At 34.4% G+C, this 13,520-nt stretch overlaps 1 protein-coding gene across 1 annotated transcript in view; it reads right to left on the bottom strand.

The window, feature by feature from the left end:
• The window catches only part of LOC138702778 (carbonic anhydrase-related protein 10-like), a 1,183,548-nt gene that overhangs the window by 98,856 nt on the left and 1,071,172 nt on the right, over positions 1-13,520 (bottom strand). The window contains exon 7 of the mRNA XM_069830077.1: positions 6,828-6,959. Coding sequence (XP_069686178.1) covers positions 6,828-6,959 — 132 coding nt within the window. The remainder of the gene's footprint in view (positions 1-6,827; positions 6,960-13,520) is intronic.

Raw genomic sequence — 13,520 nt, 5'->3', positions numbered from 1 at the left:
AATAATAATAATAATAATAATAATAATAATAATAATAATAGTAATAATGATGATGATGATATGATGATGAATCAAGAGACAAGATGTTCTGTACACTAGGGCTGAATTCTATTATACGACTAATTCAGGCATGTGCCGTTTATTTCATACTACAGACGTGATAATAAGCTATTGCGCGGTAGGTCTACTTATATTTCAAACTAAAACATTAGGTACATGTTTTTATTTTAGATAGATAGATATTTATTTGTCATCAACATTTATATTAGTTTTGGTGTACCACAACTCATGCATACGGGTTTCACCATAACTTTCTATTAATATAACTACAATTAGCATGCAATCTCGACAGCCTACTCATCTACTCTCGCTATTAACTTAACTCCAAACAGTCAATTTCTTCTTAATGATCTTACATGTCCACCATCTGTTCGTTACACACTTACGTACATGTTTTTATTTTACAGGTGTATATTATGTGATATGGAAGCGGATAAATAATAATTGTTTGTTTCTCGGCAACATGAAAGCAAACATGCATTTACAATATAGCCCTAATGTAACGTCTTACACAAACAGTGTTCTGTTAATAATAGTTAATACTAATAATTTTCGTTTCATCTCAACTATTACTGCAATATGCATTTCTGTTTCTGTTCGCTCTACATGTTGTCACATAACTATACTACATCTTTGGTTACGGTATCAAATTTCAACAGTTTTCTTAGGTTTCATGTCAAACTAATGGTAACTAATGAATAATTTCGAGGGAAAAATTGATCCGGGGCCGAGTATCGAACCCGGGACCTTTGGTTAAACGTACCAACGCTCTACCAACTGAGCTATCCGGGAACTCTACCAGTCATAGATCCAATTTTTTCCTCTATATCCACAGATCTCAAACTGGACTGACAACCGTCAAGCAAGCAATATTGAATGCACACTAACTCTGTGTGACTTAAATTGTGGTTTTCTGTTAACGAAGAGTGACGTGTATTATGCAAATCAAGCTTTCAGGTATAACTCCCTGTAAAGTTGATTTGAATAATTTCGAGGGAAAAACTGTTCCGGAGCAGGGTATCAAATCCGGGACCTTTGGCTAAACATACCAACGCTCTACCAACTGTACTATCGAGGTACTCTACCAGACATCGATCCAATTTTTCCCTCTATATCCACAGACCTCAAAGTAAGCTTGGTAACTAAGCTTGATTATATCCTGAACGTTGTCGCTTTAAATGTTAATAGGATATTTTTTCATTTATTCATTCAGATTGATTTATAAGAGACACCAAACATATAGTGTATATTAAACATTCAACATTGCGTAGTACAGCCGTCTGCTAGTCGGTGCTTCTCCCAAAGCATGGCGGTGGACGCAAGCTTCAATTTGTCCCTACTCTAAACTTCTGCGCAGCCTCGGGTGTGGGGGCTTGGATATAAGTTTCTTTAAAGTTTAGGTAGGTTAAATAAGGGGATAGCTACGTGACATTAAGCCGAGGTATGTGACAAGGTTACCGGTAGTGAATTAGTTGAGGGGGTTATTAAATTTAAGTGATATGAGGCCGAGGAATTATACAGTGTGGGGAAATACTGAAGTTTCACCACAAGGAATTGTAAGGATCAGTAGAGAATGAGGTTATGAATTATTTGAATAATGTGGCTAATGATGAGAGGAATAGATTAACTCTCTCATCCATTAAAGCTATTCTTGACATTAAGTATAACATGACCCAATAAGTTGTACTGAACTTTACAAACTTGAGTGCAGTAAAAGGAATTCAAAGTACCTTGACCAGGTAAAGTGAAAAGTATAATTGGTGCAAGAAATCCTAAACTATTGGCATAAACAATATAATGTAGAATGCTACCACTTTGATAAATTGAATTCAATCTTAAAATACAGTATATGCACTTTTCGGTTTATTAATAAAAACATTTTACTCATAATATTCATAAATAGTTTTCTTCTCGTGTTCAAGATCTTGATAATATCCACTCTCTGTCTAGGGGTGTAAAACTTTTGTCTGGTTTTGTGGAATATAAATATTGTAATCTACTCCATAATGATTGTAGGGATGTATTGCCATAACTTGATAATGATTATGAACTTTCAAATCTACACACAGAAATGAAAAAATATATAAACAGAGCTGTTGAATGTTATTTCCAACTGAAAGTGGAGAGTAATTGTCCTGAGATATCACAAATATTTGAAAATAATTTTCACAAATTCTTGTCAGAAAGTACTCGTGGACTTAAAAATAGACTAACTAATTGCTTTCTAAAACGCAATGGTGTTAGTAATAGTTGTATGAGATTGCTCGTAGACGAGTATTTCAGTGTCCTTATAAACGCACATGTAAAAAAATTAATTTATGACTTTCAAAAGTTGTAACAAATTTAAAATTAAAGAAGATAACACAAAGTTAATGTGAATGAATTGTAATTTTTTTTCTACAGATTAAATGAATAAACAAATAGTTTACTTCAAATGACTACATAATACTGTCCTAGTAATTTTCCCTCCTGCCTATTTCCTCATTAAAACTCAGATTTTATTTTACAAATTCATATAGAAAACGAGGGTATAAACAGAAAAAGGAAAAGCTTTGAACTTACTTAATTATTACGTTTCTTAAATATGTGTGTGTATCCAATGCCCACCCACTTCACTTGCGTGATTCGGGTTCAGCATACTACGGTTAGATGGCAGGACTATGACCCATTTTCAAGTTTCACACCACTTTGACGGTCCACGTTATGCACGATGTGTATATGTGAAGAGTTATATCATGAATAATTTCGAGGGAAAAATTGTTCCGGGGTCGGGTATCGAGCCCGGGACTTTTGGTTAAACGCACCAACGCTCTACCAACTGAGCTACCCGGGAACTCTACCACACACCGATACAATTTTTTCCTCTATAGGCCTAACCACAAGCCTCAAAGTGTGCTGATAATCGACAAGCAACCAACATTGAATGCACACTAACTCTGTGTGACTTAAAAGGTGGTTTTCTGTTAACGAACAGTGACGTATATTATGCAAATCAAGCTTTCAGATATAACTCCCTGCAAAGTTGATTTGAATAATTTCGAGAGAAAAATTTGTTCCGGGGCCGGGTATCAAACCCGGGACCTTCCGTTAAACGTACTAACGCTCTTCCAACTGAGCTACCCGGGAACTCTACCAGACACCGATCCAATTTTTCCCTCTATATCTACAGACCTCAAAGTGGCTGACAATCGTCAAGCAACCAATATTGAGTGCACACTATATAGCATGATTTTGCTTACTTTGAAAATATTTTTGCATATCTGCAACATATTTTTTTAATATTCCATGCTTCTTTGTGCACTATTATTTGCATAACTTCCGATGTTTGGTGATAAATAAAATAAGTGTATTTGACAGATAAATCAAGCTATTATTTAATGATTATTAAATTAATTCTCACAATCGCTATCACAGAAATTATGAAGCCATAAATAATGTTAGTTCAACACTTGAAGACCAAAAACCGTCCATTGAAACAAATAGTCGGAATTTTTCAAAAGAAATTACATAGCTACATTCAGAAACCAAGACACTCATATTTGTAATCGCGTTGAGTAGTACCTAGCTAAGATGTGCAAGCACCATATGATTGCGAAAAACCTGATCTTTTGCTGCTATGGGTTCGGTTAATGTTTCAATACAATCTGTAGAAAAAAAAATCCACTTTTCAACGACACTATACGAGAGTAAATCCGTGAGAAGGATGCCTATGTTCGCGATCAGATCAGATCATTCCAGAAGGAGAAATGAAGTAAATTCTTACTATTCAGTTTGTTGAATCAACTGATATGTTTAATTTTAATGGGTAAAATGAAGCAGATATGTTGTTTTGCAAATCAATATCTGATAATGAAACATATCAAGGACTTCTTAAGCTTTTATTTGACGGAAAAACCAGTAGATAGATGGTAAAAATAAAAGATATTAAGCCAAAGGCGGAATGGATATGCTGTACCTGAAAAATATTCGCTGCAAAGTGCAAGCGCATGAGAATGGTTAATTTTGTTAAAAGTTCACAGCCACAAAGTGTATTGTTTAGTAGAGTCCGATAAAATAGACTAAAGCAAAAAACCGTCTTTTTCCACACCGAGATCACGTGGTTATTGCAGAGAAAAGTTTAATATTTTTTAATTGTAAGATGAATTGATCATATTTTTCCATGATCAACAAACCCCATTCAAAGTTTTTTTTGTAAGATAATGAATCTATGTTACTGTTGACTTACTTTATTAGAACTAATATATAGATGGCTGAGAACCAGACTGTCCTAATCCAACTTTTTATAAGAAAGAAATCTGTGTCTCATTGTGTTTCAGTTCTTGTCTGCATATATGAATCGAACAAAATGATAAATATTCCTCTCCATAAGATTACTACGAAGCTATTCCAAATTGTTTCATGAAGTTTCGAATGTCAGGAGCTTCAAATAGCTCTCCTAAAAAAAAAATAGTAAAATGGACTTGGAACAGTCTGGTTCTGGGCCACCGATATTTTCGTATTAGAATGATCTCAATTAGAACTTACAAATTGTGACAAAACATTCTTAGACTGACGAAGTGAATGCCTACATTATTTAGATTATCCGCCTGAAAAAAAATGTTGACATGTTGAGCCTCACTATTTTAATAAGCAAAATATGGACCAAGTATACATTGTTATTGATGGATCCGATGCCCACCCAGCATCGTGATGCACTTGCGGAACTGCGATAGATAGCGTAATCCGGTTACGAAAGCCAGCTATAACGGCTGGGGGATCATTCTGCTAACCATACGATTTCTGCATTATAGTTCGATGTTCGTCAACCTCTGCTTCGACATGTGGACTTGAGGCCAGCGGCAGGCTGGTCGACCTGGCTTTAAAAGGACTGTAGCGCCACGAATTATTATTATTATTATTATTATTATTATTATTATTATTATTATTATTATTATTATTATTATTATTATTAGGCCTATTACTAGTGGTAATCAGGGCGAGTTTACGTTTGAACGTATAAAGACTTAGAGGGCGCGGTGTACGTAGGAAGTAGAAACTCGCATACGAATTATACTACAAACATGTCGATTAAAGACGTCCCTAATAAGACAGCTTAACATTTTAAACTAGTCTTACAGTACTTTGTATTATTGTAGTTATCTAATTTTTGCAGGGAATTTGCGAATGAGTAATTAATATATTTTTTATTATTTTGGGGGATCGAGTGGCTAAAAATTTCATTTCAGAAAGAGAATAATAGCAATATATCTAAAAACAAACTAAGGAATCAATGATATAGGATACTTTGAACGTATTTAGGAAAGGACGGACATGCTCATACTCTATAATCTACAATCACCTATATAATTACCTAATTGAAAAACTATTAGAATTTTGCCTATTAACTTAATTTATTTATAGGCTGTAAAAAGGCGTATGAAGGTGTAAATCATTAAACTACGTCGAAAATAATGATAATTCTAAAAATTCTCTCGTCTAATTCGTGCTTTGCAGAGTCTTTACAAAAATAATAAAATACGGTTAAAATTCGAAATATTAAATGTGTTTTCTTTCGTCAGTTTCGAATACAATATATTTTAATATACCGATATATTTGAACGAAGAACTCAAATCAAAGAAAGGACTTTAGGTGACAAAGATTAAATGTTTCATTATTAACGAAGTATATTTCACTACATTAATTAGTTCAAATAATCAAGTGACATTTATCCGAAATGAAAACAAATTACAAGAATTTATTTCTAGATTGACTGATGTAACTAACGGTTTTAACATGGAGACATCATTAGAATAATCCATGACAACGGTAATTATACTGTATAATATGGGATCACAACCATTACAGGTTGAAACTTAATTATGCAAGCAAATTGCAAGTACCTGCTCTTAAATGTTTAGGGTGTAATGTGACTAACAACAAAATGCGGACATTGAAAGTGAAATAAACACCTTAACTTCGTTATTTCTTTGGAAGAATTCTTCTATCATTAGGAAAGTTAGTTCGAAAAGAGACATTAGAATTTTAAAACGTTATGGCTTTATTTGCATCTTTATGTTAGTGAGAGCTGGATGTTGAGAAGAATTAATTATAGGAAGTGAAATGAAGTTCATGAAATATTTGTAGGCTGCACGCTAATGGCCAAGAAGAGAAATGTTGAAATAACAAAGGAATTAAGAATAGAAAGTTTAGTCGAAATAATAAAACAATATCATATTAAAAGGGAAGAACTTACTATAGAACCAATGTCAGAAACACGTGACCACACAATTTGTTTCATAGTATGACCAGAAGGAAGATGACTTCAAAGACATGAGCAGAGATGGCAAGACCAATTTTGAAAGGAGACGGTACGGACCAAAAGGCCTAATCCCTGTTTGTAGATATGATGATGATTTTGCTTATGAGTACAGGAAGCAAATATTTGTGTGAGAACTTTGAAATAGAATTTGTGTAATATCACAATATTTCCTTTTCACTGTAGCCTATTTGTAATGAGGAAGTAATATTTATTCAAGTCTTCCGGCAAGAAATTAGGAATTAAATTTATTCTTAATCTGGGAACAGTTTAAATACCTACGTTGCGTTTATTATTCTATTTTGTGCCGTGCAAACATGTATCAGTTTACTAACAATAGGTATGTAACTTCCATAGAATAAATGCAATATAATGCTCAAGTATGGATTATGTTATGTTCTATGACAGTTCTTAAATGAACATTCTACCTAATACCAGAAGCAGTGTTAAAGTAGTAGTTTTAATTCTCACCTCTCCTTTTTTGAAGTCTATGTTGGTCCGGACGGTGCGGTGATGCAGTGGTTGTAAGGGCCTTGCGTTGTTTCCCAGAGGCGCTTTCGGTGTATCTTCCGAGCCCTGCACCAATTTCCGAAGCGCATACAACTGCAACAAAAATATCAAGTACATTTTAAGTACCGTAAAATCCAATAAAGTTCCTAGTATTTGTAAGTATGTATGTAAAGTAAACGTATCAAAATAGATCTACTTGCAAGGACAACTTTATTTACTCACTCCGTCATCATGTTTGCCACTTCTTTCGGGACAGATATTTATACGTATTTTAAATACATTTAGTTGCTAGTTTAATTATAATATAAGAAAATGTAGAATTATATACCAAATGGAGACTAGGGAACGGCTTTACATTAACGTAATCACTAAATTGGAAATAAGCTTAAAATAATTGAATCGGGGATTGCAGAAGCAGCACATGTTACTATTTGTGGCGAAATGAGTTTGAGTTTCATGGACTGTTGATTTGCGGCTATCATTCCATACAGAAACCACATAGGCTATGTCAGTATAGCCGTCTCACATTTGGAGATCTGTGAAATCCTGGAAGCGCGCAGAAACAACTCATGTCAAAAGACATGTGTCACATTGATTCCGATTCCAGACGGCAGACATCTACGACACAAGGATACAAAATTTGATCCCACTGAATGACAAATGTCTCAATTCTGATGGTGAATACGTTGAAAAATAACAACAATCGCTATATGTTCCAATAAAACTTTCCATGAAATTTTGTTCTCTTTCTGTAAACGGCCACAGGGAAACTTATTTTTTTACAGCCCTCGTAATTGCGTTCGAGTGGCCAAAATTTATGTTTCCACTTCTTTTGACATTATTAAAATGATGGAAGAAAAAAGATTAATTTTTTATCTGGCCCCATGAGAATGTTTGCTTGTAAGTAAAAAGGAGAATACCATATTTACATTCTTCATTGGCATATTCAGACAAAATCGTGCCAATTCAAAGAGAGTAGCTTGATGATATACGCAAACTAATGCGTTACATATCACATGAATATCAAGAATTTTAAAGTAATATTCTTCGGTGGCCTATTGTGGAAAAATAAGTTCATTTATATGCTGAAACTTATGTATTAAATACACAGAAGGCCTATGCATATATTATATCCCTAATTTGACAAATAAACTTTACTTGAACTGAAATTATTATATTACAATTTTGATTCCTTGTAGAAACATCACATGTCAAGCTAATATATATTGATTTATTTCATTCACAATTCATTAGATTCCAATAAATTTGGTATAAAACTACACATCTATTAGGCTTCTGTCTGAAAAAGCCAGTACTATAACCAATGATGTGGTCTACCACCAGTAACACCGTTTTTTGTGTCTACTGAAAATTTTAGTTTTCATGATATGTGCTGTTTCTGCAATCCCCGATTCAATTGCTATACACACAGAAATAATAAATGTTATATTGTGGGGAAAAATAAATAGTAATAAGATTAACAAGAACGCTCAATTTCTATAAGGGGCAAATACACTATAATATCTACTTACTTGTAACATGGATTTATAAATATCAAAATGTTTGTTTTATTTTATATTTTTATAGTTACATACTTATTGAAAAGATCTGTGTTTAATCCCATATCGATGGTTGAGAAGTGATAGGATACCTCGTTTCTACAAAAATAGTCATTTAGCTTCACTACATTCTCATTTAGATTAACTTATTATTATATTTACAAAATTGGACAGTTAACTAATATTTTGTTATCGAGTAGAAAATCTTATAAAGCAGAATCATGTAGAAAAAATTTGCTCTGTTTTGAGATTTTTTTAAAATTCTCTGATTGAGGTTCCGGCTGATATGTACACTTAGCGGCAAAAAGAATGGGCCGGCCGAAAATTTCTAAGTTCCAGAGACATAACATTGCGCATGCTCGTCTCGTCAAAGCCATAGTTCACCAGGTAACACAAAATTAAACCATTTAAATTTGCTGTATTTTGTTTAAGAGGCTAAAATATGTAATGAAACCGAATGGCGGGTTGATTCTAGATACATCAGGGTCCTTTAAGAGTGAAATAATAATAAAATTGATAGATAAAAAAAATCAGTCGAATAGAATATGAACACGAAAACAACGTATTATGTCAAACTGATACTAACAGTCACAGTAGCGTAAGTAGTTACGGCATTGGTCTATTGAACAGTTTGGTAGTAGTAACTCAAGCTTCGAATTTGCCCCAATCTTCTTTTTTTATTACAAATTTGTCATCATATGAGTCTCGCAAAGCTATAATTATGTGGCGATATCTCTTAGAATATGCCCAAAATCTAATAACTAACAAACCTCCTTGTCTCTTTCAAGCAATACTGCTATTTGTTAATACAACGTTCTGTCTCGTCATTACGCTGGAAGATGGCACAGAAACAATAACTCATTGCCCTGGTTCGCATAGATTATTCTGCGTATGCTACTCTCCGACAGGACTTCGAATAGAGAAATGTCATTTTCTCCGACCAGGTAATTGTCTCCAATAGCATTCTGCGTATGCTACTCTCCGACAGGACTTCGATTGGAGAAATGTCATCTTCTCCGACCGGGTAATTGTCTCCAGTAACATTCTGCGTATGCTACTCTCCGCCAGGACTTCGATTGGAGAAATGTAATTTTCTCCGACGAGGTAATTGTCTCGAATAGCAACGATAGTACTGCCCTAGTTTATTGTATGAATGGCCACCGATACGATGAACGCGTTGTGAGACGAATTATTAACTAGTCGGGTTGCGTGAGGGTCGCGTGTTGGGGGTGGATGTCATACGATGGGGCAGGACTTCTGGAACGCATCCACGGGCGGTTTACGGCAGAAGTCTACGAACACATTTTGGCAAATGTAATGATCCCTTCCACCCGAAAACGATATCCAGAAGGAACACTTTCCTTCCAGCAGGTTAATCATCCGATACACCCCGCCAACCGGATTCAAAGATGGTTTACGAGGAGGCGTGATGTCGACCCAGTCGACTGGCCTCAAAATTCACCAGATATGAATCCGATTCAAAATTTGTGGGCTGCAGTCAAAAGGATCCTACGCTCTAATTGGGCAGAACAACCACCCGTACGGACACGCGAGGTATTGTGGGACACAGTTCTAGATGCGTGGGAGGAGATGGCCAAGAATTTAGAGCTGTTCTATAATCTTGTGAACTCCATGCCGCGAAGAATGAGGACAGTTGTTGACGCAGGTGTTTTGTGGACGAGATACTAGTCCCAACCACAGGCCTTGTCTTGTTAATATTTTAAAAATTGTTTGTTTTTGCTAATTTAATTTTTATTTGTGTTTGATATGCGTCCGGTTTTTTTAGGATGTGAAACAAGTATTTTTGTTTGTACAGGCTAGGTCTTGCCTATTAATAGCCCACAGGTGATGGGCAATAATATTTTTACAAGCCAGGCATAACGAAGTTTGTTAACAAATGCCATTTCACATTTAAACTAATAAATTAAGTAAAAGTTAAAATAAAAAAATAATAACTTTATCGTACCGGAAGGCGAACTCACAACCTCTGTTACGGGCGTCAAACTTCTTACCACTGGGCCACACACTGCTCGTAAAGTTTGTTACATTTTAGACGGATGACTTTCTATGAAGAGACACCACAGTAATGCCTTGCAGTGGGTTACGTTTACACGAGTGAACCGCGCGATAGAACTTAGCGTTTCTATCGACCAAGAGTCGGCCCATTCTTTTCGCTGCTAAGTGTACATCTATTATCAGGCAGCACATCTCACTTGACGGTATGTGTCAGAGGAAGAACAATTGTTTGTATGGAACTGCAGTCTGACTAGTGTAATACGTAGTTAGTCGGCGATGTATGCAATGGAGGGGGAAAGGAACTGGCCTCCCTACCAGTTTAGCTCTGAATGGTCATAGAAGCAAAGTAACAGACATTTCTTTAAGATCTTTATACTCAAGTTAGCAGGTAATTTGTTGTACTTTTATGACACATTACATAAAATCCAGATCATTCAGTTGCATATTAGCCTACTTACTTCAGACACAATGAAGCCACAAAATTATAAGACTGCGAACAAAGCGACTGACACACTGGAAGTGCTTGAATCAATAGCACCGGGCTGTCACTTGACTAGATGTTGTCGCTAGACAAACTCACCGAACACGGCCATAGAGTGCTGCCATATCCTAAAACTTAGTTGCGTACCATTATCCGCTGCGTACGAAAAATCCCACTCTCCCTTATATACTGTATATGGCACGCGGCTGGAGTGTCGGTTTTTCAAGCTGGAGACAAGGGTTCGAATCCCAGTGTGTTAAAATTGGAATTTGTAGTGAACGAAGACGGTACTTGGAGGTAGCTTTGCTTAGATGTACCACAAATGCACCATATTATCTCCTAGGAAATCAATGGGTAACTAACTAGAAATTCACTAATTTTTTGGTAAGTTACTTATTAGTATGCCTATACAGGGTGAGTCATCATAAGCATTTTTGGAAAACGTGAGCTTTATGAGAAGTGAAGGGAGAAGAACCTTGTTTTAGTCTATTGAAGGCACATACTTCATATTGCTTGTTCCAGGTACATAGTTCTTCCTCTTTTCCTACTCTTTCAATACATAATGCTCATCTGCTTCCCTACTATCTCATAAACACATAAAGCAGCAATATTTTGTAAATCACCCCTGCAATCCTCTGATTAATACAATCACCTTGAGATCACTACAAATTTCCCAGCCGTATTTTTAGTAATTTAATATTAGTTTCCGTAACTTCACTTTTGAAGTACTTTTAACTGCACTATACGGTACAACATCTATCATGGCAAAATATAAAATGAATACAGGATACACCAATTCCTAAGAGATCCCATCCGCTGCAATGTTTATCTAACATTGGAGCAGATATAGCAGATAACAGAGGGGCAGGACAATAAAATGTGATAACATCTAGTATGTTTTTACAGAAAATATTATTCTCCACCGAAGGGGTCGAAACTGGGTCATTCCAAGCATAAAAGTATGTTGTCGAACCATGATGTCTCAAAAGTTAAAAATATTGTAGTACGTTATTTTGTATGTTCTAAATATGAATTTCAAGCAATATTATATTTATATCTTTTATAGTATGGCAGCAATCAGAATTTGAAATATTGGTTTAACAAAGAACACAGTTTCATTTATTGAAGTTTTCTTACTATGTAAAGGAAGATGGAAAAATCATTTCAATGCAATTCGAAAAAGGAGAGCCTTGTTTATAAAAGCCCTTAAAATGAAAATATATATATATATATAGGTCTATATATTTTTTTAATAGTTACCCACCGTAAAATAATTTAAAAAATATGGAACACAAAATGCAATTAATTTTTACAGACGAAAAAACATGTGTTAAATTTTTTAGGGTATATTGATTCAACTGTGAAAATTTCAGAAAGTTGACCTAAATATCATGTCAATTTTTAATATAAGTAACTCATCGGAACAAAGGAGCTCAGCAGGTAGGCTCTCCCGTCGTCAGAATGTTGCGCGATCTAGGTCAGGGAGACGGACGTTTGAGATTACTCATCGTTATGAAGTCTCGCGAACGCTGCGACCACCACGCATAGCAAGCGATTTTCAATCGTTGGAACAAAAATTAAAAATGTTATTAATTTAATTATTCACAGGTTTTTTTAGACAAAGTCATAAAACTTGGCAGATGGATTAGGAATAAGATTTTTCTTTAATACTAATGAAATTCACAGGAATTTAATTTGTTGCATTCGAATATAAACCTATTTCTTTTTTTTTTCAATGAGATGTTTTTATGAGCATGCCTTAATATTATTCGGATTAGTCTTTAAGGTATTAAAATATAGTTATTCAGGTTTACAATGGCGTCTGTTTAGTTTCGATGACACTTCATATAGGGTGTCTACAATATTTTAAATGATGGATAGCATGTAACTGTCACCCATTTTTCAGTCATCCGTATGACTAAAATATTAATGATATGGCGGTCATAGTTGGCAGTTTAACTTGTTTTAATAATAACATTATTATATTAAAAGCCCAAAAAATTCAAGACATCGCTGGCATATCCTTATAATTTTGTATGGAATGACCCAACTGTCTTGGTTAAGCTAAGTAAACTAATGTAGGAAGTTCTGGAGCAGTCAATTTTAATGTTAACTTATTTTAACTTTTTAATTAGATTAAGGTACATGTACACCTTTACGTACAAAAAATTTTGTTTTGCATAATTTTGCTCTGTAAAATTTTTATACAGTTGTGATTGGTACCAGAAAGAGAATGAAGTGAACAAATCCCTTGAAATTATGTCTAAATTATTTATAAAAATTATTTTGTTTATGATTTTGACATACAATTTGAAACATGATAGCTCATGCAGTTTTTAAGATAGAGCTACATTTATTTCACTGTTTTATAGCTAAAACTATTCTTTAGTGGCTGACATAGAGCTAATATTTATTTTTATTTACATTAATTAAATATTACCACATATGTAACTTATACTAATATTGTATGTTGCATATATCATGAAAAAAAAAACATAGATAATTATTAACTACATTAATGTTATTTTACTAATTGTCAGGCACTACAGGACATTTCAAGCTTCAAAATGACAACAATATCTTCTTGGTATCACCATA

The sequence above is a fragment of the Periplaneta americana genome, chromosome 7 (genome assembly GCF_040183065.1).
Source record: "Periplaneta americana isolate PAMFEO1 chromosome 7, P.americana_PAMFEO1_priV1, whole genome shotgun sequence".
Lineage (NCBI taxonomy): Eukaryota > Metazoa > Arthropoda > Insecta > Blattodea > Blattidae > Periplaneta > Periplaneta americana.
Note: the sequence above shows the minus strand (reverse complement) of the source record. Positions and strands in the feature narration are given on the sequence as shown.